The sequence below is a fragment of the Dipodomys ordii genome, unplaced genomic scaffold (genome assembly GCF_000151885.1).
Source record: "Dipodomys ordii isolate 6190 unplaced genomic scaffold, Dord_2.0 Scaffold51, whole genome shotgun sequence".
Classification (NCBI taxonomy): domain Eukaryota; kingdom Metazoa; phylum Chordata; class Mammalia; order Rodentia; family Heteromyidae; genus Dipodomys; species Dipodomys ordii.
Genome location: NW_012267267.1, coordinates 828322 through 852146, shown reverse-complemented (window position 1 = coordinate 852146; position 23825 = coordinate 828322). Strand labels below are relative to the sequence as shown.

The window sequence follows — 23825 nt, the reverse complement described above, 5'->3', positions numbered from 1 at the left end:
TGTAAATAATTATCATTTAATCTTATAGCAAAGAGTTCTGAACGACTCCCCTAACGATTTCCTCTGCTCAATTCCTGTCCTACTGAGTGACTTAATAGGAAAAGAGATATCTTTCAGATTGGTTTCAGTCCAGAAGTTTGGACAATGAACAAAGTCATAGCTGGGGGTGGGGAAGAAGCTGCAGGAAACCATTTGGCTTTAGCCCATGGATAAACAAATGAGTCAAACAGATCTAAAGATTGGGAGGAGAGGGAGCTTGTATGGTTATTGATGTGTGTGTGTGAGTGAGAGAGAGAGAGAGAAAGAGAGAGAGAGAGCGTGCGCATGCTCACGTATGTGTACTCCTGCACCAGTTCTGGGGCTTGAACTCAGGACCTAGGCACTATCCCTGAGCTTTTTTGCTCAACCACTTGAACTATACCTTTACTTTGGTTTTTTGTTGGTTAACTGGAGATAAGAGTCTCATTGACTTTTCGGCCCAGGCTAGCTTTGAACCATGATCCTCAGATCTCAGTCTCCTGAGAAGCTAGAATTATAGGTGTGAGTCACCAGTCCTTGGTATGGGTTATTGATTGTTGCATCTATGTATGAGAAGAAAGACTCGAGCATAATCTAACAAGAGACCAGGTCTCAGTGTTCTGAAGAAGTGCTATACAACCATGAGGAGTATCTCAGACCTAACATGCTGTGGTGGGCAGTCACAACTAGAAGACAGGCTTGGGACTGGGACTAACCTGGGGTAGAACCCCAACTCTGCTCCTTCCTAGCTGTGTGACCTCAGTTAATAACATAACATGTTAAATTAAAAATACACAATGAACAGCAAGGTGCTGATGGCTGACACCTATAATACTGGCTACTCAGGAGGCTGAGATCTGAGGATCACAGTTTGAAGCCAACCAAGGAAGGAAAATCTGTACGGCTCTTATTTCCACTAAACTACCAAAAATGCCAGAAGTAAAGCCATGGTTCAAACGGTAGAGCAGCAGCTTTGAGCAAAAGAAGCTTAAAGATAATGCTCAAGCCCTGAGTTCAAACCAGGTCTAGCACAAGGAAAACATGACTAAGCTGAGTACAGTGGCTCAGATTATATAGTCCCAGCTACACAGGGGGCTAAGATGGGGAGGATCATGGGCCTGAGACTAGCCCAGGCAAAAAGTTCACACTTCTTAACCAATAACTGGACACAGTGCTGTATACCTGTCATTCCAGATATGTGGGAGGCTGAGATTAGGAGGACTATAGCTCTAGACCAGCGAAGACAAAAATGTTCACAAGAATCCATCTCAATGAAAGAAACTGGGTGTGGCAGCATATTCCTGTTATTCCAGCTTTTGTAGGAGTCTTAAAATTGGAGGATCACAGTCCAGGTGCCATTCTCAGCAAAATAATGAAATAACAGTACACAAAAGGTCTGGGGGTATGGGTCAAGTGGTATGATAATACATTTGCTTAACAAGCGTGAGACCCTGAGTTTAAACCCCCTAGTACTACAAAACAAAACAAAATCTGTCACACCACCACCAACAGAAACATAGAGACAGCAAATATATTGACTCTAACTTTGTACTATTAAAATATCTAAATATAAAGTATATAAATAGCCAGCTAGCTTGACATTTGACCAAGCCAAACATACACACACACACACACACACACACACACACACACATGCACGCGCACACACACACACACACACACACAAGGCCAAAAGGGAGTACAATGGGACTTTAAAAATGTTGTTCATTCCACCTTTGCACATTTTCCATACATCCTCCAAGCAGCACACATATTCCATTTGCCCTCCAGAAAATTGATATTTTACACAAAATGGCCACGCCTGAGGGTCTGCAGGCTTGGCCTTGCAGCTCATGAGGATTAACGAGCAGTGAAAGTCCCCTGCCACCAACCCAACTCTTAGCTGGAGTCACTGGTGCTTTGGAACAGCAGGGTTTATGGATCAGAGCAAGACCTCAGCTTCCTGGGTTCCTTGCATAGTCACTGAGCCAATGAATTCTGAACAGCAGGTCTCCTGACTCTGGGTCCAGTCACCTTCCACTGCACTAGGAAACTTGAGTTCACTGGGTAACAAGTTCCCAAATCTGTGAGTAGTTTTGCAAGTGTCCCTTCCCATGTCATCACTCCTAGGTCCTAGCCATGAGTTTGATGTATTTCCTCAACCAACCAGGACCCCCTCCCTCCAAAGACCATGTCTCATTCAACTGGAGAACTCATCACTTCAAAAGCATCTCTCCAGGAGACATGCGGTTAGAGTCTCCTCCTGTTTCTTTCCCCTCTCTCCCCTTCTCTTTCTCAGCTTGCTGGCCATCCCCTGACATCATGTCTCCATCCCTCCAGACAACAAACTTCCTTGTCTCTTACAGCCATCCACTTCCTGCTTTACCCACAATCCTAAGTGATGCCCCTTTACTCTCTATCCCTGGGCACAGAGCCCTGCCTGCCCCTACCAGCCTATAGCAATGGAGGCAGAGAACATGACCATCCCTGCATGGTATGCACTAGGACGTGCAACCTTTCACTACCTCCTGATGGCTCATCATAGTAACACAGCCATATGAGAACACAAGAACATGTCCTAAATGACCCACCACCATGTGTAAAGTCAGTCCCAGCAGAACACTCTAGAACCCAACTCAGCTTGGCCACAACCTGTGGTCCAAGTGTTGGAAGACACCAAGACTGGAAAAGCCTTTTTTTTTTTTTTTTTGCAAAGCCAGGACAAGAGGAAGCTGGTCTTTGCATAGTAAGATAGGAGCTTTTCTGCAACTCACAGCTTGGCAGAGGGGGAAAGCATCATCCCTGAGGTTCATCTCTCTGTGGGATGCTCTGCCTCAGTATCCAGAAATAGAGCTTTCCTGAGATGCTGTCAATATCCTGAGACCATTTTAGCCAAAGTCAAGTTACTCGTCTAAGATCTACCATGAAATTCTTCAGGAAAGACAAGCTTTATATCAGATCTAGAAATCCCTGTAAAAATGTACCCTGGCTTTACAAAACACGGTGGAGATTGTGCTTTGTGATAAGACACAGGTTCAAGTACAGGTATAAGGAATAACAAAGAGGCTTCAGGTCCTGGTATTGAAAAGACCCTATGCATCCCAAGCCAAAGAAGCCACGGGACCCACAAGAGGGGGCCAGGTGTGGACTTACCACAGGGAGGAGCCTTCGGTCCCTGTGACCTCCAGAAAGTCGTATCCGTCCTCTAACTGGAAGTCAATGAAGACCAGGGCGATGGTGTCTCCGAGCTCCGCCAGAATGGTCCATGTGCAGTCAGCGTTGTTGTGATACTCAGAAGGGAAGTGTGGGCTGGAGATGATGCCGCTCTGACCTCTCAGGGTGCCACCGCAGGCATCGTCCGCTGCAGGTACAGAGACAAGAGGATCACATGAGTGCTCGGGTTCCCAGTGGCACTGCCATACCTGGTAGGCTTCATTCACGACAAGCAGAAAGGGTCCTGAAAAGGGATATATGCACACATCGGTCCAGACTGTGCAAGTAACAATGGCAGCAGACTTCCACAGCTCATCCTAGGTGTCAGATACTGTACTGACAATTTCACATACCCCTGTTCTCATTCAAGAGGAAAAGAAGGCCATGCCACAGGAAGGTTAAAGTAATTTGCTCGAGTTCACACAGCAAATGGGTAGCAGAGATCATCACTGAATCCTGATGTAGGCGGCACACGATAACTGCCATTACACCACAGTAATCCTTGATACCCACGAGAGAGGAGAAGCCAACAGTCAGAACTGAGGGGAACAGTATGTGGCTTCCTACTAGGCTATAGTAAACCTCGGACATGATCAACGAAACCCAGAAGGTAACACGGCTCCCTAAGAACATCTCAAAGGGCATCCCAGGCCGGACAGGACAATCTTTCCATCTTCCCTGCCCCCAGGCAGCTCAGTCCCAAGTTTTACTTTCAGACCTCCTGCCCCTGTCCTTCTACATATGCTGACTTTTTCCCAGTGCATGTCTCATGAAGCTTCCAGACCCAAATCCTTTTCTGTGCTCCCTCAGACATGGTGCTCTGCCTGTTCCCATGGCTTCTGCACACCACTGGGATTCCCCAAGGGCATAAACCTTGTGTAAGTGGTCCCTGAAGAGGGACCTGGCATTGCCTTGCTGCTCTGGCCTGAATCCTAGCCAAGATGTGACATTCATTCAGGGAAGAGGATCCAAAGGTCACGCTCTGATTCATGCATGGTACTTTAGAGCACTAGTTTTGAAATACCATAGGCCTTGGGAATAGATATGGCTCTTGCTATGCCTAGGGGATCCATTGAGAGTTGCCCACACTCTCTAGGCCTGTGCCCCTGTGCCCCTGAAGTGCATGGGCTAGCTCAGAAATGCAGAGAGGAAGACCACAGGCATGTCAGTGTTCAGTTGAGCCAGAGGTAACAGGGACCATCAGGCCAGACACTGTTCACTAAGCTCTTATCCCAGGTACTCTTCTAAGTACTCTGTATGTTTCATCTCAAGCATATTGTAGTCCTTTTGTTCTCATTTTACAGGTGAGGAAACCAGGACAAAAAGAGACTCAAGTCACTTGACAAAAGTGACACCACTCATAGGGCCAGAAGGGCCTGAAATTCTATGCCCCAAAACTCCGCTTTGGGGGATGTGGTCCTTGGCCAGTGTATTTTTCTGTCTTCCAAGAGTGTAGTTCATAAAATGTAGGACATTTGCTTAAGATATTGAGTCCATTTCGGAAGGCTCAACAGTGAAGACATCATTACAGCCGGGTTTTGAAGGATGTATAGAAATTCTCAAGATACACAAGAAAAAACAAGGCATTTCATGGAAAAGCATGACCATGAGCATAGAAGAAAGTACCAAGATTTGTCCAAGATAAAGAGCTCTGTGGACTCCGTATTAGTCAGCAGAGGAAAGACGGGCAGCAGCAACTGGAATATCATAGAAACTGCATCCTACAAATAGCCTCACCAACTTTTGTTGGGAGGCCAGGATTGGCTTTGAACCATGATTTCCCCCAATCTCTGCCTTCCAAGTAGCTGACATTGCCTGAGGGTTTCTCAGAATACGCTATCTCTTTCTGGAACCATCTTCTCTACCTCATGGGGCCTCCATGGCTCCCCCTGTCAGCCTTTCTGTACCAGACTAAGTGTTATTTCCTGGACGATCTTTCCAGAAACAACTCCCCATCCCATGCATTCATGTTCCCATAATTACTTTCCAAATTTGTTTATTTCATATCTAGACAGCAAACTCCCTGAAAGTAGAGGCTATGTCTGCTCTGTCTCTAGCACATTTCTGGGTAAGCATTCAATAATTACCCAACACCTTTTTCCCTTATCCATCAGGCATTCAATAAGTACCTAGCATATTTCTCCTAGCATATTTCTGAATATACAGCAGGCATTCAAAAAATACCTCGCACCTTTCTAGATATATAGCAGGCATGCAATAAGCACCTAGCATCTTTTCAGTTTCAATAAATACCTAGCATATTTCTAGGTATACAGTAGGCAATTAATAAGCAACACCTTTCCAGATAAACAGCAGGTAGTCAATAAACACCTGTAGCACAAATAAATAAAGAAGGAAACAGAAGCTCAGGGACTTTAAGAAATGTTCACAGAATCACACAGGGTGTGGCTGAGCCAGTTGCAGCTGTCCCCAGCTGTAGAGATGTAGTATAGATGTAGTCTCTGTGATGATAAGGCCTCTCTATTTGGCAGTGCTTGGCTAAGCCATTGTAAGAGTGCCAAACTTTACACTGTTTGCCAATGACTGCTAGACAGTGTTGACACTTGTCACTCAGTGTGCAAACTTCTGGTCTTCTGAAAAGACATCATCCTAGCCTCCTAAGCTCCCCAGACCCCCTTACTCCTCCAGCACCATCTCCTTTGATGGAAGACGCTGTAAAAGCCATTTGGAGATTTTCCTCACACTTTAAACAAGGCATCATATTTCATGGTTACAACTCTGGAGTCATAAAATATAACCTTCAGCTGACACCACAGGCCTAAAATATTCATCGGCACTGTTCACTCCTTCTCACAGAGCATGGGCTCTGTGCATTTTGGGGCAGGGTGTTATGCTGATAGTTGTCTTTTCAACTTTTATGGCTTTATTTACGACTGGCTTTAGGCTCTCCTAAAGTCTCTTCAATTAACCGTAATTTTAGAAAACTGTCCCTAGGTCTCCTCTGACATCCGTTAACTCTACAATGGCAGGCATTTCGGGGAGGAAGGAATGTTCATGAGAGACCGCTCCATTCCAGGCCACCTCCAGTGCGCCATCTTGGATTCTAAGGTCTTCAGCAGTGGAACTCCTGTCCACTTTTTCCCAGCCCTGGGCTCTCAAGCTCAGAGGAGATGGAAACATTTAGGGGTCTGGGTAAGAGGCTGCCATCTTACAACTCAAGTACAACACTAAGAGAGCCAGTGTCCCGGTGCCTTAATGTCACAGCCCTGCTCTTTCTCTTCTACATAGCTCCATGTGTCTGTCCATGCTGGGACCTCAGGAAATGTCCCAATTACATCTTCTAAGGCTTTGAGCTTCACACCTTCAACCTTGGCTTTATCAAAGACCCTGCTTCATCACATTAAGAAATGAGTGTTACTGTGGAGATGTATGTCTGTAATCCAAGCTACTCAGGAGTTAAGAGGCAATTGCTTAGCATGCTTAAAACCATGGGATTCAAGCTGGACAGCAATTGCTCATACCTGTAAGCCGAGATACTCAGGAGGTGGAGATCATTTAGGACTCAGTCACCTATCACCTCTGTGGACAGCCATTTATGTATTTGATTTTTGTCACTTTTCTATGCTCTGGCTGCTGGCTGAGAAGGTCCAGAAGATTGTGGGATCTGGTCTGGCTGGATCTTCACTGCAGCTCTCTGTAGTTAGGCCGATATCTGGCATACGATAGGCAGTCGGTAAACAAGAATTGAATCCATGACTGGCTGGGCACGGGAGGCACTCACAAAGCTGTTGGCTCACTGGGTGAGTGAATGAGTAAGCAATCAGCCCTGGAAGGCTGCTTACTTTGAGACCTAGATTTAAAACTCAGAGAGATGTAGCAGCATGCTAGTGGCCACTCTGCTCTGCGTTGGCCTATATGGTGCAGAAGCCAAGCCTGTATATTACTCCAGCTACCACTCATGCCCAGCATACCTCCTGCCTCACATTCTGCAGATTCCTCTCCCCAGGGTGGCAAATCTGCAATGCCACTCAACACGAGCCATCTCAGCTTCTGCAGACTGTACGCCTGTTCCCCCAGGTCTGGTGACAGCCGGCAGTGTTTGGCTTGAATCTCCAAGGACAGTTTTCTCTTCACCACCTGCTTCTCAGACCCTAGTGTATCTGAATTCCTTCCTTCCTTCCTCTGGAGGCCTCCTTTGATCCAAGGCCAATGTCACTCACAAGTCAGAGGCCAGATGTTGAAATGTACGCAGTCTTCATCGTGTGGGTCAAAGAGGTTACACAAATCCCAGTATTACCCAGGGACCTCTGCCTTCAAAAATGTGCCCAGAATGAGAGAACAAAGGGAGGACACAGGCCCTGCTTGACCCCTGTCTCAGCCAGCTTGATCAAGCTGCCACAAGCAGCATCCTTGGCCTAGGCCTCCATAAGAGTCAGCCCCTTACCCGTTCTGCTCCAATCCCAGCAGTGCCCTCTGCCCCCGTTAGCCAGCAACTGGCATCTCCTGGATGGAGAAGATACACACAGTACTCCAACCTGCTTGAGAAGCCCTGGATTTAAAGAAATCAGGGTCACTCAAAGCAGTGGTACAGGTGATAATCTGGACCAGAAAGTTGCCTCTCAGGTTGTGTGCCTGTTGAATGCTGGTGACAAATTAGATCCATCCAGGCAGCTGTTCACCCAGCAAATATTTATGGATGGCTGCCCAGTGGATGAGGTCTATCTGCTCAGGGATGCCAGCCCTGGAGAGTTCTATACTAGAGAAAGAAAAGGCCAAGAGGCTCATTCTCTCCTGAATGTGAACCTCATACTGACAGGGCTGCAGTTTCTGGCACAGACTGGGCATTTGGTAAGCACCTCTGGCTGTAGGGTGGTTCAGTCTCCTGAGCACAAGTTTGGAAAATCATTTTTGGACAAGCCAGGCTCTGCAATTGAGGATGCTTGTCAAGACGCTTCTGAAGCTGTGGCCAATTGGAATAGAGAAATGGACCTGAAGGGCTGGGAGTGGGGGAAACCCTGGGAGGTGGAAAGAAAGTGAATTTGTTTTCTCCCAGCCTTTGAGCCCAGGCACATCTGAGTCCCCACCCCCCCCTCCGTAGGCTGCAGGGAGTCTCCAAGAAGCCCTTCTGAGAGCAAGACTTGACCTGCCCAGCCTGCTGTGTGCTCAGGTAGGGAGCTACTTCAGAGGAAATGAAATGACAGTAGAAAGGCTACTCTGGTAGTCTGGGAGTCTTTCTGGAAGCGGCTGTGCTCCATGCTAAGGAGGTAGAACTTGACCCTGTCAGGGATGAAGAGCCTCCGATGAGATCCTAAGTGATGGGTGATATCGTCAGATCTGTGGCTCAAAGTTCTCACCTGTGGGGGAGAATGGACTGGAGTTGTTGGGAGCTGGAGGACAACTGTCCACTCAGTCCCTGTAGTGAGGCAGCTGGTGGCTAAGGGGGCTCAGATATCACCAGGGCCTTCTGAGAAGTGCTTAAGGCAGGACCTGGCCGGCAAGGCATAAGATACGGGAGAGATCAATATTACCCACTGCGCCCAACTTGATTGGCTTGGGTGGCAATGCTCCTCTAGGAGCTGGGGCAGGCAGCAGAGGCTTGGGGGAAACTGGAAAGAGTTCAGGTTTAGAGATGGGCCAAGTCTGAAGCAGAGGGGGAGAGGGTTAGTAGAAGGCTCAGTGTCCTCTGGGCTAGAAGCTTAGGACAGTGAGTCACTCAGAGGAGAGTTCAGGAGATGCATGAGTCATCTGGGTGGGGGTGGCTCATGCCTGTAATCCTAGCTATTCAGGAGGATGGGACTGAGGATCCCAGTTCAAAGCCAGCCTGTGGAAGGAAAGTCTGAGAGCACCTTAGGTCTAATTAACCAGCAAAAAAGCTGGAAGTGGAGCTCTACCTCAAGTGATAGAGCATCAGCCTTGAGCAAAAAATGCTAAAGACAATCCCTAGACCCTGAGTTCAAGCCCCAGTACCATGGAGGAAAAAAGTTCCCAGAGTAGAGGCCAAGGCTGCTGTCCAGCATTTCAGAGGAGGAGGAGGGAGAGAAGTCAGCTAGGAGAAGGAAAAGCGTTTGGCAGGAGCCAAAACTATGGCAAGACATCCAGACGCTGGACTGTGGGATGCAATCAGACCTGGCAAAGGAGAACCTCCATGTCCCTTACTGCTTGTCTCTCACTTGGGAGGGTAACGAGCAGGAGGAGAACGAAAGGAGGAAGGAGAAGAGGAGGAGGGGGAAGAGAAGGAGGAGGAGGAGGAAGAGCAGGAGGAGGAGGAGGAGGAGAGTGCAGGGGGAGCTGGAGCCTTCAGGGTAGAGCCAGATAGAAGCTTCCAGAAGAAGAAGCCAAAAGGCTGTCACTCATGATTCATTTCAAGTCTCTTGCATTGTCCTGAAGTCAAGTCTCTTTGCCTCTGTGTTCCGCAAGTCAGGTGCTGAGTGCAAACACCTTCAAGATTATGTTGGGGTTTTTCTTTAGTTTTCCAAAAGGGATGGGTGGAGAAAACTGGACCAAGCTCCCAACTGAAGGTGGCAGAGCAGAGCCAGGGTGGTGAAGTGGGACTGTGGGTTGGAGGTTCCTGGGAAGCAAAGACTGGAGAGGAATCTGTCACTATGGGATATGGAACTGATTCAACACACTGGCCAGGGCCTCTGAAGGGAAGCACCCCTCCTCCCCAGGACAGCCCACCCTGGGATCACACCCCACACTTTTAGTTCTGCCTTGAACACGGGGCACTAGAACACGAGGGTGATACTCCTAGTCCTTCTGGGAGAACACTGGTCCTTTTTCCATGGCCTGGACCGTGATATCATTTACTGTCATGCTGACTCTTCTGTCACCCTGTCACCTGCATGCCACCACCTTTGGAGGATCACACCACTAAGGGTAACATCCCTGGAGTGGGCAGGGAGAGGGTGAGGAAGGGCTATGCAAAGGGGGTCAAAGTCCCATCAGACCCACCTGGTCATTCCTGATGCCCGTCTCCTCCACAGAGGCAGATGTGGAGTTAGATATAAGGACCCTCCAGGGGTCCTCCAATTTAGCGTCTGGCAGTGGGGAGCAGAGCAGTATCACTGCCCACTTAAGACAGATCCCTCAGGAAGCCTCAGCACCCCTCCCAGCTGCTACTCCCCCCACACCCCCATGAGGCCACCTCTGACCACCTACCTCTACAGGAGGGCAGAGGGAAGTCCCACATGGCACTGTTCTCAAAGCCAGCATGGCAGGTGAGCACGGCGTGGCCCTCCAGGAAGAAGCCGGGGTTGCAGCTGTAGCGGACTTTGTCGCCGAGATTGAAGGTGGAGCCCTGCTGGATGCCGTTGGGCAGCCTCCCGGGGTTCCCGCACGTGTGGCTGGGGAGAACTGTGAGGAGAGGGAGACCGGCAGCAGGTGAGCGGGGTCGCAGCCTGGACACCCCCACATCCCAGCAGCACCTGAGACCAGTTACCCTCTTAGGCATTTATGTCTTCTGTACCTGGGCTGGCAGATGCAGGCAGACACCCCTCCTCAAGGCTGCCAATTCTCAGAGAAAAGGTTCCACGTAAGAGGGGTCAGAGGTGAAGGAGGAGCTACTTAAGAAATCTGTGATAGGACAGTACCTTCCCTGCTTTTTCTAATGCATGGCCCTGGGTGTGAGTTAGGTCTGTGATGACCTAAGAGCAGCCCCAGTCCCTCGGGCAGAGCTGCTTTCACTTCTGACTCTGCAAGTGGGACCCTGAATACACCAGAGAGTAGTTGCTGGTGAAACTCAGTGTCCTTCCTTCCATGTGTGCTCTGTGTGGTGGCTGAGGCTCCTGTGGCTGGGGGAGGGGGTGGAAGGGGTGGGAAAGGAGAGGTTAAAGGCGACTCAGAACCTCAGCCTAGCCCACTTAGAAAGGGAGATTCATTCAGAGCTGGAGGACACGGTGCAGAGCCAGAATCATGAGGCAGTCACAAGTGGACCATCACTTCTAGAAGGGATGCCTGGAGACATTCAAGAGTACCCCCAGCCACCACCAGCAGTGGCAGGGGGCAGGAGGGTTGTGGGGAACACACAGACATTCTGGATGCGTGCAGCACCCACTGCCCCTGACCCAGCTCCTGTGGTCCCTGCCTTTATCCTCAGCATTGGCCCTGTCTGTGCCCCACAGGTCATAGGTCCACCATTCCAGGACAGCCCCCCAGGACACAGATCAGCAGTGGGTGCCAGCCACAGTCAGGTGCTGTTCGATGACCTCTCTGTGAGTCTATCCAGCCATCATTCATGAAGGCTTCTCGGAGATGGAGAGGAGTGTAGAACACACACACACACACACACACACACACACACATACACACACACACACATACATGCCACCCCCCTGCCCAATGGCTCACTTTAGGCAGGAACCTTGAGCAAGTTTCTTAACCAATCTGTGCCTCAAATAGGAATCACAACTGCACCTTCCTCAAAGGTTTGTGAAGATGGATGAGTTACAGCATGCAAAGCCTGGCCACCACTGAGTACAAAACAGGTGACCATATAAGTTGCTAGTCCCAAAAAAGATGTGTGATATTAAAGATAGGATAAGTGTCCTACTACAGGGGCCAGACAGGGTACCAATCCCAGGTTACGGGATGACTTCTTGGAGGAGTAAGAGATTACTAAGAATTAGTCTAAGCAAAAAGAGAAAATAGCATGTGCAAAGGTCCTAAGGCTAGAGATAATGTAGACAATCAGGGAGCCTGGAGTGAGAGAATGGAGTAACGATGATGAGGAACAATGATAGGTGGGCTGGACCCTACAGCCTCCCCAAATCCTTGAAAGACCCTCTTCCTGCCCATGGTATGTTGATGCCCATGGTCTTGGACCCTCTTTACTGGCCCTGGTGATCTCAGAGCCTTCTGTAGAACAGTCTTTCTGCATCGTCTTCCTCCCTTTCTGATAAGCTTCGAGGGCATCCTGATCAGAGTCTGAAACCAGGTGCTGTCAGTGTTTTTTTCTGCATGGTCTTGAGTCACATGACCCTTGGGAGCCTTCATTTCCTCAATGGAGTTTCCTATTCCACAGGCCGTGTGGCCTTAAGGGCGCAGTTCTAGGTGATTCATCTGTGAATCCTGGAGAAGAGATGGAGCCTCATTTGTAGGGAAACGTTTGCCTGTTCCTGCATTAGTTGTTTAAAGAATCATTCAATCATCTGTTAATTTCTTTGTACAACACCAAATTTATTGTGGGTCTACTGTGCTGGGAATATAGGTATGAAATGGCAGTGTAGATCTCTGTTCTCCAGGCTTGTATTTTTGCTGGATAATCTTGAGGTCCAAAGAGCACTTCCTTCTCTAATCTCTGCCTCTGATATATGAGTTGATGCTGATGAAAGAATTCTCTTCCATCACCCTATCCACTGGCCAAGCTTAGCATTTCCTATGACCCCCTGGTGCAGGCTGGTTTGGCATTTCCCACCATCCTCTGCTGCCTACCTATAGTATAGGCAATATGATCATGTGTGTGTGTGTGTGTGTGTGTGTGTGTGTGTGCGCATGTGTTGGGGGTGGAGAGGTAAGTAGGGTAAACATTTGGAGAAGAATACAAGCCCAGGTGAGGGGAGGGAACCCATCAGGGAAATGGGCTGGGGACCAGTGTAGAACTAACGTTTCATTTTCCGCAACAAGACGCAAAGACCTAGTTTAATTAAATTACTAATGTCAAAATTTTAATGAACCTGCTTCTGCTTTGGGGCTTTCTTCCTTTGAAATTAATGACTGGAACGTCACTATAAATAAAAGTCGATTCTTCTTAAAAAGTCAACTCTCAAGTGCTTACCCCTCTTTACTTAATGAGCTGTTCACAATCAGACCCCTCTGGCCTGGGGACTCTCCTGGGACCAGGGTATAAATGAATGGAGCCCATTCCCACCACCATCTTCTTTGGTATCTCAAGCTCTGATCCCAAGAGGTCTCCTGGTGAATGGAGAGCAGGCAGACCTGGTGCTCAGAAAGATCTGGGTTCAGATCTTAGCTTGACCATTTGGGCTGAATGAACTTGAGCTGTAAAGTTTCCTTCTCTGGGCTTTAATGCTTTTTCTGGAAGCAGAGATTCTCATTCTTCCTGTAAGGGGTGTATTCGTTTGCGAGGGCTGCTGTAACAAAGTACTACCAGCTGCAAAGAACAGAAGCTTATTGTCTTGCTTTTACAGATGACACTGAAAGATGAAAAACTATGGCTATCTGCATGCCAATCCTTCCTCTTCCCCTACTACTTCTGATGGCCATTGGCAACCACTGGTGCTCCTAGGATGCTGGGTGCATCTCGCCCCCTGTTCAACGTAAGCTGTTCCTCTGTATCGTGGTGCCCACGTTTCCCCTTTCTGTAAAGTCACCTGTCTATTAGCTAGGGCACATTCCAATCACCTCATTCCGATGTGATCATCCACAAAGACCACATATATTTTGAGGGGACACAATTCAATCTATTCAATAGAGCTGCCGTGGAGATTAAGATTTATACTATTTGAGTACCTGGTAGGTTTCTGGTTGTGGGCTAAATGTTTATTTTACTTACTGCCCCCATCTCAAAGAACCTGTAGGATGTGTGTGTGCGCATGTGCATGCATGTGTGCGTGTCTGCCTCATTTTTGCAGGTGACAGGGCTAGGGCACAGAGAATTTAAGTTACTTGCTTCCTCCCAGGCCAGGCTAGGAGATAGCAAAAGCTAGGCTGGATTCTTTCCAGTTCTACCAATCAGCTTTTTGATTGAAAGTGACATTCTTTCTGATGAAGGCAAAGCACCTCCCCCCACACACACATACACAGTAGGCATTTTATAAAAGAAAATTCTTTTCCTCCTGTGTCCTTCTCAGACAGCCACAAGACAGTCATCTGATTATCCATACTTAATAGTCCATTTGGGCAGCCCTGTACTTTTTGAATAAACATCAAGGGTAACATTTCAAGCGTGCCCTTTTGTTGTGTATCTAATGAGCAACTGGCTGGACAGAGGTGGAAGATTGGAGATAAGCCACAAAGCAAATCCTTTCTCAGGCTCGGCCTTCTTTTATTAATTTTTTTGTTTTGTCCATGTGTTTTTCAGCAGCAATATTATAACCGTTCATGCTCTCCTGTCTATAAAGCTTCTCTTTGATTGCTTACAAAATGAAGAGAGGATATTTACATCCAACGCAGCCCAGAACGATATTATTAAAGCTGTGCCTGACATTGAACAATTCCACTGTAGATTAGCTGTGGGGAATTTTGTCCCTTCTACAAAGCCCAGCTCGTGCCAATCAACGTAACAGTTTCTGTGATTGTATGACAATGACTCTCCTCTGCGGCTTGAGTGCAGCTACATCAGGCCTTGTGTTATTTTTAATTTGAGACTTTGGTTCCTGTATTATAATGAAGAGTCATTTACGCTCTCTGGACAAGCACCCTCCATATGTTTTGGCTTCTTATCTTCCATCAAGGAACTCCATTCATCTTGGTGGCCATATGATGGATGCAAAGTGGTAGGAGTGACGAGAAGGATTCAGGCAAAAGGAACTGGTCTTCCTGTAGCCCCTCCAAGGAAGAGACTGACAGAGCTACATGTGTGCATGTGTGCAAAGATCGGGCATAAGCACACATATGTATAAGTATGTGACTGGGAGTGAGTGGCCAGGGCTAAGAGGGAAGCATTCCAACCACATGATCTCGCTCCACTTTTACAGTCTTGTATCCTCAGTCATTGACCTCTTCAATTTAACTTATTAGAGTCAGACATTGGTAGCTCACATCTGTAATCATAGGAAGCTGAGATCTGAGAATCAGGATTTGAAACCAGCCTGAGCAGGAAAGTCCATGAGACTCTTATCTCCAGTTAACCAGTAAAAAGCTAGAAGTGGAGGTATGGGTCAAGTGATAAAGCAACAGCCTTGAGCAAAAAGCCAAATGAGAGCAAGAGTTACTGAGATCAAACCCCAGAACTAGTACAAAAAATTATATATAATTTGTTGCAAACTTACTCTGTACCATCCTCAGCATTAAGCATTTTGCATACATTTCCATTCCTAAACTGCCAACTGAATTTGCTGTCTCTGGTTCTTCTCTGCTCCTCTCTGGAGGGATTTTTTTTATTATATTATACATTTGATATATATTACCTATAAATTTAACAATACCTGAATATATGCTTTATAATAATGATATATTCGAATATAAAGTTTACTATCTTCAATTAATATAGTAATTTATAATACATTAATTACTTGGTATGCTTATGTGCATACCAAGGAAGACAGACAAATGTAGGTCCTCTGTCTGGCCTTTTGGGTGATTCATATGAGAAACTAATTGTTTGAATGGCTGATAAAATAAAAATGACAGAACGAAAACGACACTTGGAGAACTTCCCCTTTGCTGTCAGGAAATGAAGGCTTAGGTTAGTAATCTGGTAGCATTTTCTGAATTCTGTCCTGTTACGTCCCCACCTCTATTACTATCCAAACCACAGGTTCCCCTCAAGCCCCTTGCTAGCTTTCAGATTCTCCTTCTGGCAAATGCCTGGTCAGCTACCAAGGTTATAGTTAAATGTCACCTCCTCCATGATACCCTCCTTGACGTTTTAGGTGTCTTGCATAAGCCAGAAAATCGTGCCAGAGCACAGCTTACCAGGATGTAAGGAATGTTCTGATGTTGTCAGGAAGTGACTCCTACAGTCCCGGACCTCCGACTCCACTAACTAGGTGGGGCTCACTCTTCGTATCCTTAGTGTTGTGATCTCACAGACCCACATTTTAAGTGCTCAGAGTCTGGGGGCTCCTTTTGGGAAGTTATATTGGGATTTTACATGTACTTCAATTCCTGTACTTGTCATATAGCCTTTATCATTCATTCATTCACAACACCCTGGGTTCCAAACAAACAGCAGCTGATTCTCCTTGCAATTGCTTCTTTAGTTGTCTATTCATATCTCTGAGGCCTCCAGGAACAGAGTGGTTTTCCTGAAATAACTAGCCATTGACTTATTGCCTGGGGCAACCAGAGGGTCCAGTTGGAAACTGGAATGTATTGAGCATACATATAGACACACATAAAAATGCACGTAAGTTGTAAAATGTATATATGTGTGTGTTTATGTATACATACCTGTGTGCCTGTATGTGCATATATGTGTACCCGTAAAGATGTGATTCCATGTGTATGGATGTGTATGGGCACACATATGCAAATAGATATGCATGTATGCACGTGTATATATACATGTATGTGTCTCTGTGTGCATGTGAACATGTATGAATGTAAGTATGGACCTCTGTGCAAAGGACTAGTTATAAACACAGTCTCTCTCCCCCGCGGCTGCTTTCCTGCTGGGAGAATGGCAGATGGCAACACGTGTGTACATTCCATGGGACTTTATTTATGAAAACAGCAGCAGACCTCCCGCAGCAGTGCACTCACTCATGTTTTTATCTCAGGTGAGTGATTTATAGCCTCATTGCCATTCTTTAGGTTGCAATTACAAATGCCATTTTGCCAAATAGAGAGTAGAATCAGGAGAGCAGAAGGCTAACATGGTTAGAAGTAGGACAGTAATAACAGTAGCCACCTCCTGGGGTTTAATACGACCAGCGCATCATCTGGATTCCTCTATTTTGTTTCTTCTCCCAGACAGATGAGCAGCTACAACTATTGCCTCATTGACAGGGAGAGAGGGAAACAGAGCAGGGCTGGGGGTGAGGCTCAAAGCTGTGAATGGATCTCAGTGCCTTTGCTAGGCACTAATCTCAATATCTGGGCTGTTTTTTTAAGCTATGTGATTGCACCCCTGCCTTCCAGCCAGTGGTCTGGCCACCTTCTGAGTCCCTCTCTCTTCCAGCCCAACCCACACTACCATTGAGACTGCAAAGACACCCCTACCCCCACTGCCAGAGAAACTCAGCAAATTCCCCTTGACTAGGCCACAATGCCATGGCCTCTCTACTATCTGTGACTCTTCAGAATCCACACCACAAAGGAAACACCACAGGCCCCAGAACCCTTGCCACATAAGATACAAGTTATAACCTTCTAAAGGTATAACCTTTAAAGTATTTGGGATACATTTAGGCTAAGAAGTATTTGTTCTTCAGCATGTAAATTTAACCATCCATTGTGTATTTAACAATCCTCACCCAGAGACATTGCCTCTTAAAAAAAAAAAGACCAAATCTTTTTTTATTGTTGTTGTTCTGGTGCCAGTGATAGGGTTTGAACTCAGGGCCTCACAGTCTAACTTAGCTTTTTCACTCAAGGCCAGAATGTCACCATGTGAACACCCCTACTTCTGGTTTTCTATTGGTTAATTGGAGATAAGAGTCTCACAGGCTTTTCTGCCCAAGCTGGCTTCAAACTGGGATCCTCAGATCTTAGCCTCCTGAGTAGCTAGGGTTAGGAATGTGAATCACTACTGTCTGGTCATCCTTTAACTCTTAAAGCGCTAGGACTAGGGGAAGAAAAACAGCAAGTGCTTAGAGCTAGGAGTTTGGTGGGGGGTACTTCAGCATTGGGGCAGGAGAGTAGCCACAGAGTGAGTAGCTTTGACACTCTTACATAGGGCCTGAGTAGGTCTGGGGTACCCCAGGATTCTGGGGAGGAGGGGGGCTGGCTTCTTCTCTGAGGGAAGCTTTGCTTTAACTGTTCAAACCATCTTTCCCCAACCATACTGGAGCCCAGGGATTGTCAAAACTGTCTAGTCAGAAAGAAACACACACACACACACACACACACACACACACACACACACACAGAGGGAAGGAGGGGGGAAGGGAGAGAGAGAGAAGGAGAGAGGGAGAAAGGAAGAGAGAGTGAGACAGCAGCACTTTAGGGGGCTACCCAATTCCCATCAACATGTTAAAAATCTGGAGTAACTACATATGGAGCGATCAAATATAGAATGGAGCTTTGAAATGTTCCCCCAAGTTTTTCATGGGCTGGGAGTGTAGCTCAGGTGGTAGAGCAGGTGAAAATGAGCACCCCTCAATGTGTTTCACAACACAGAAATGAGCAGTAAATTCCATGAGAAGAACATTTAGCAGACCAATCCATTGCAGGAAAGACTGCAGAAATTCCCTGCTCTGCAGGAGCCAGTGCTCAAGAGTTTCAGTGAGGGCTTCTGCTGGACAGAAATTTGGTGAGCCTCACTTGACTCAGAACTTCCAAAGATCTGTAGAATCCCTCTTCTCCTTTGAATCCTCATCAGCACCACTGATTGCCCTGTGGGCTGTGCTGTGGCCCAGGTTAGGAAGAACTGGATTGTAGGAGGAGGGAGATCTGAGCCACCTGGCTTTCCTTGTTAATCAGCAGCTCTGTAAAATCAGCAATTGCAAGGGGAGGTGACATTCACTTAGATCTCACAGCTTAACGTAACTGGGTTTTTTGTTTGTTTGTTTGTTTAAATTTTAACCAATACAACTCCCTCTGCAAACCTACACAGATCTGGGAACAGGGATGACTACAGGAGGGGGCTCAGGTTTCCCAGGCCCCACTGATCAGGAAGTTCTGGTGTTCATATTAATTCTTACCAAAGAGATCAACATGTCACTTGCAGTTAAGGACCACTTAAGGCACAGAGGACAAAGAGATAGGTTCTAGCTTTTCGTCTGGCATCTTCTAAGCAGGATATGCTTTGTCTTTGGCTGGGATTGAATGTCCTCCCCAGGCCTGGCGGGGCCAATCTTCTGGAGGCTGATGGTCAGGCTCGGTCATGCTTGGCCTCACCCCTACTCTGCTGCAGAGTGACGTCATCAACCTCGAACACAAAGGAGCTGGACGAGGCTCTGAATCTGACCACAAGAAGGGTCCTGCCTGTTGGCTGCGCCCTGGAACTCTGCCTCTGCAAAACTATCTGTTGAGTAGGTTATCCTGACTCCTGGCTGCATAATTTCCCCTTAACCTCTCAATGGGAAGCCCTGCTTGGCCCAGACTATGGAGCAAACTCTCAAGGTCCAGATCCCAGTGCTCTTTCCCACAATGGCTACTAGGGCTGGAAGGCTCATGTCCAGCACCAGCTGGGATTCCCATGGCAATGCCCCATTGACCAGCTTCAGCTTCTTGGACAATGGAGCCTAAAGCTCCCATTTCTTCCATTTGGGTCCCTGTCCAGAGCTCAGAAACCCTGGCACCCCTCACAGACACTGCTCCATTGAGGCCAGAGATGGCTGAACTTGAACCCACTGGAAGAACACATCTGGCCAAAGATGTTGGACATCTTGCCCCAGAGAGAGTTAGACAGATGGGCACAACTGAGATGCATGGCTTCTGACCACCATCCCACTTGTTTCTAGTATTTGCTGCAAAGGATGATGGATGTAATGATGGCAAAAGACAGTGATTTAACAGTAGGGTGCATTGGAATCCCCAGAGGGTGACCCACAAACCTCCTTCTCTACCTTCTTCATGATCAGCAGCAGCAGCACTTACTGACCACTTCTACAAACTAACTTTATACTGAACCTGTCTCCTCTAAACATCCTAATAACAGCAAGGTGGAGACTCTGCCCATGGTACATGTGAGGAAACTGAAGATCAGAGAGGGTGGGGTGCCTAGAAACCAGGGTATAACCCCAGTCCATTCCCTACACACATACCAGATGGAGAGACTGAGGCTGTCATTGGTGCTAGGAAGTTGACTCTGAGGTTTCACTGCTCACAGGACCCTCCACCACCATGGGGCCGGGGGACCATTTTTCAGTCTGACAGTCAGAAGAGAGGGAAGAATAGTCCTGCCTTTTGCTTATCCCTTTCATTTTTACTCATCTCTGGAATCCAAAGACTTCAGCAAGGGTTTTGGGGAGGTTCCAGAGCTGGGGGAACCCACCTGGTCCATCCTTCAGGGACACAAGGTAGGAACCAGAGGGTATATGCCCTGGGGAAGCACCTTATGTCATGAACCCAAGACTGCCTTACACAGCACAGGCAGACCCACTTACTCTTACATGCCATGTGCAGAGCGGTGCCTTTACACACACACACACACACACACACACACACACACACACACACACGCCTATACATCACACACTCATTCACTATATACAGAAATGTGTACATACAAAACCAAGTGTGGGATGCATGTGGACACAGCTGTGTGTGTGTATCCTACCAAGCACATGTTCTAGCCACACCCCAGCAATACACACACAGCCCCTAAATCTTCACACCTGACAACAGATACTATACACTTACCCTCCACACATGAAAACAGACAATCCGTGTTTATGTCTCAAGAGACTAACTGTTTTCATACAGCCTCTATGGATTAATAAGCCATTCTCACAAATGTCACAGAATCCCCTGTGGGCCATTGTTACTGACTCCCCTACACTCACAAACATGCTGACTTATGCCTGTAATCCCAGCAGTGGGGGGGGGGGCTGAGGCATAAGTCTGTGGTCAGCCTGGACTATACAATGAGTTCCAGGCTACTTTGGGCTATGCTGAGAGACTGTGCTTCAGAAAGCAAAGCTGAAAATCTGTTACATAAACATCATGGCAAGGCACCTCCCTGCATCTCAGCGTTTCTCCCAATAAAATGGAGACAATTCCTGTGCCCAGCTCAAAAAGGTGTGGAGAAAGTTAAGGAGAACACACCAGGAAAAGTGCTGGTCTCAATGTCTGACACACAAGAAGTACTTAATAAATGTGGGGTGTGATGACATCTAAGTCCCTGGAGCTCCCTGGGAAGAAGATAGGCCAGTTGCAGGATAAGCTGGGCAGTAGCTGAGGACAGCAGATGGCCCCAGGGTTAGGGCATGGACAGCTGTCCCTAACTCTGGATTATGTGGACCTATTGCTGCTTTGGTTAATTCAAGCAAGGGTCTGTTCAACTGACTCTGAACTGCCCTCCCTATATCAACTCACCAGTCTTCCTACCTGGCCCCTAACTGATCAGGGAGACATAGCAAGAGGCTGGGAGATAGTTTGCATGGACTCCAGCTCCTTCCTCAGCTGTCCCAAATTGCCTGGCTCTCCAGCCAGTGGCACACAGCTGCAGGCATGATGCAAAGCAATTTCCTGGAAGAAGTATTGGGTATGGATTGGCAGAGAGAGGATGGTATTCCAGGTACAAGGGGCTGTGTCTCTTTTCTAGGTTGCTAGTGTCATGGACTTCTGTCTGCAGATGAAGTCTCAGGCCACACCATCCTTCTGATGTCAGCTCCAGGTCTTACCACCTTCAGCCTCTTCTATGTGGGACTCTTAATTTTATCACCTACTGCACCATCTCTGCACCAGATCCACCTTTGTCTGCCCCTGGGAGCCACAGACCTGGCTAGGTCTATGGACCGATGGGCTAGAATACAGGAAGCTCAGAACATCTAGGCCAAAGGAGGGCCTTGCCTTTAAAGCTGACTCTGCTTTCAGACAGAGATGGATTGATTCTATCGACCCAGGAGTCAGTGAAGACCATGTCCAAAACATAGTAGACGACTCTCATTGGCTGGATGCCTTCTGGGGATAAGTAGAAGCCCAGACTCAGAGTTCTAGCAGCACAGATATTGCTAAGGCCCAGGAGCAAACCTCCTCATCTGTAAAAAGGGACAATGTAACTACCTGCTAGGGAAGTATAGTGATGGCTAATCCATTCCAGCAAAGCACCCTGCAGGATGCTTGGTGTGGAGCAAGGGTCCCATTCTGCTACCTCTTCCCAGCTCTGGAGCACAGTGTTGGGATGGTGCCAGGTCTACAGCAGAGGAAGCCAAACACATGAATTTCATTGTCCTAGATCATAGCCTGGTAAATGACACGACCAAATTCCAACCACTGCCCAAATTCCAACCACCATAGCCCTTCAGTGATGGTAAATATAGGGTTGCTAGGGAAACCTGTAGGGACCAGGGTGAGACCAAACAGGCCAGAAGAGAGAGAGGCCAGGTGAAGCCTGATGAAAAGATTTATGTACTATGGAGCACTGCTATGCACAAAGTCAAAAGGCAGAAGCAAGCAAGTAACTATCGCAAGAGACGAACGAATGTGCTCCAGCCACAGAAGGCAGTGGGGTTCAGCCTTAAAAAGGCGTGACATTCCATCACCTGCTACCACATGGGTTTGAGGTTAAACCTGCCACAAAGACAGAGCATGGATGATTTCTCTCACATGGAGTTGGTGCTTAGAGCTGTCAAGATTATATGGATTCAGAAACTACCACATGGCTGCAAAAGGCTGACATATGCAAAAGGTACAAACGGGAGATGGGGTGGGGGAGGACTTAGTGTGTCCAGGGTTTCATTTGGGGAAGATACAGAAAGTTCTGGAAATGGATGTGTCCAGATCTTCACAGACACGTAAGTCTTACTGGACTAGATACTGGACTAGATACTTCAAAATGGCAAAGATGGTGATTTTCATTGTGTGTATTTTACCGGGATGAAAGGAAAATAAATGATAAGTTTGTAAAGGGGAAGAGGGAGGAGGCAATGGAGATGATTTGTCCCACCCATGGCTGGACTCTGCCTCACTGGTGAGGTACTGAGGACAAGAAAGATCCCAGGGGAATCAGGCTTTTCTGCCACACTGCCCAGCTCCCCACCCTCCTCTGCCTGCCTCATCTCCAATTCCAGAATTATTTATCATCAAGGAGTCTGCCTGCCGGAGATGGGATGTGAATTAAGGAGCTCAGCTTGATTTTGTTTTTATCTTATTTTGCCCAGTGAGGTGCTGCTGGAGTGGGGCGGGGCATAAGTGGGCCTTGCTTTGTTGTGACTTGTCGCCAAGCAAACGTGGTGTCAGCCAGCATGCAGGAAGCTGAGTACAGGGCATCCTGGAGCCCAGGCCGAGGATGCGTACTCTAGGAAATAATTACCCCGTGTCCCTTTAAGTTGGCCCAAAAATATAGAACCCTGAGGAGCAAGCACTGTTCTGTCTTCTTAATTAGTCTCCTTATTTAACCTGGGCCATTGCTAGAAAGGCATCCAGGCTCTGGAAACAAACACACCAAGCTTTTCTTCAACTCCACATGCGTGGGGGCAGGCTGGCAGAAGCCTCTTCCCATCCTTTGGCCTCAGTCTTCACGTCTGTGTAAGGACGGGCATTAGAAGTACATGTACTGTCGGCTACCATGAAGACTGAGAAAATGACAGATGTGCACAGCCATTGGCACACATGTCACTGTGTGAGAGCCGGAAGTATCCTTGCCTGTCATTACCGTTATCGTCATGGTCATGGTGTCTTCCTAAGGGGTTGTTTGATATGTTGACACTATGACAAAACTAAGTTCTGAGGTTAGCTCTCCACTAAAGCATCCTTGGGGATTGATGTCCGCCCTGTAATCACACCAATGTCTGAGATGGGCTGTTCTCCACTCTGGTCGTGGGACCCACAGGGTTTCACAGCCAGGCTAGAGGTCCTAGGTTCTGGAATCAGGGCCATGCTGCAATTCAACCGGGCCTGATTTTGCCCAGCCCATCTCAGCTCTGGTTTAGTCTCTGACTATTTCCTGGATCCTGGGTTTGGGTTTGTTTGGCTTAATCATGGTAAAATGCATATAACATAAAAAATAAAGCATCTGGGCTGTTTGGATTTGCAGTTCAGTGACATTGTGTGGCTGCCACCACTCTGCCCTTTCTTCTTGCAGGACTGAAATGCTGTGTCTGCCCCACACACTCACTGCTCCCCCATCTCCAGCCCAGGGCAACCACTCTTCCACCTCCCATGTTCTGAACTGACTTCCCTGA

At 47.5% G+C, this 23825-nt stretch overlaps 1 protein-coding gene across 1 annotated transcript in view; it reads right to left on the bottom strand.

The window, feature by feature from the left end:
- Window positions 1-23825, bottom strand: part of Csmd2 (CUB and Sushi multiple domains 2) — a 522404-nt gene that overhangs the window by 334625 nt on the left and 163954 nt on the right. Inside the window, exons 4-5 of the mRNA XM_013020489.1 lie at window positions 10351-10545; window positions 3172-3379 (exon numbers count right to left, since the gene is read on the bottom strand). Coding sequence (XP_012875943.1) covers window positions 3172-3379; window positions 10351-10545 — 403 coding nt within the window. The remainder of the gene's footprint in view (window positions 1-3171; window positions 3380-10350; window positions 10546-23825) is intronic.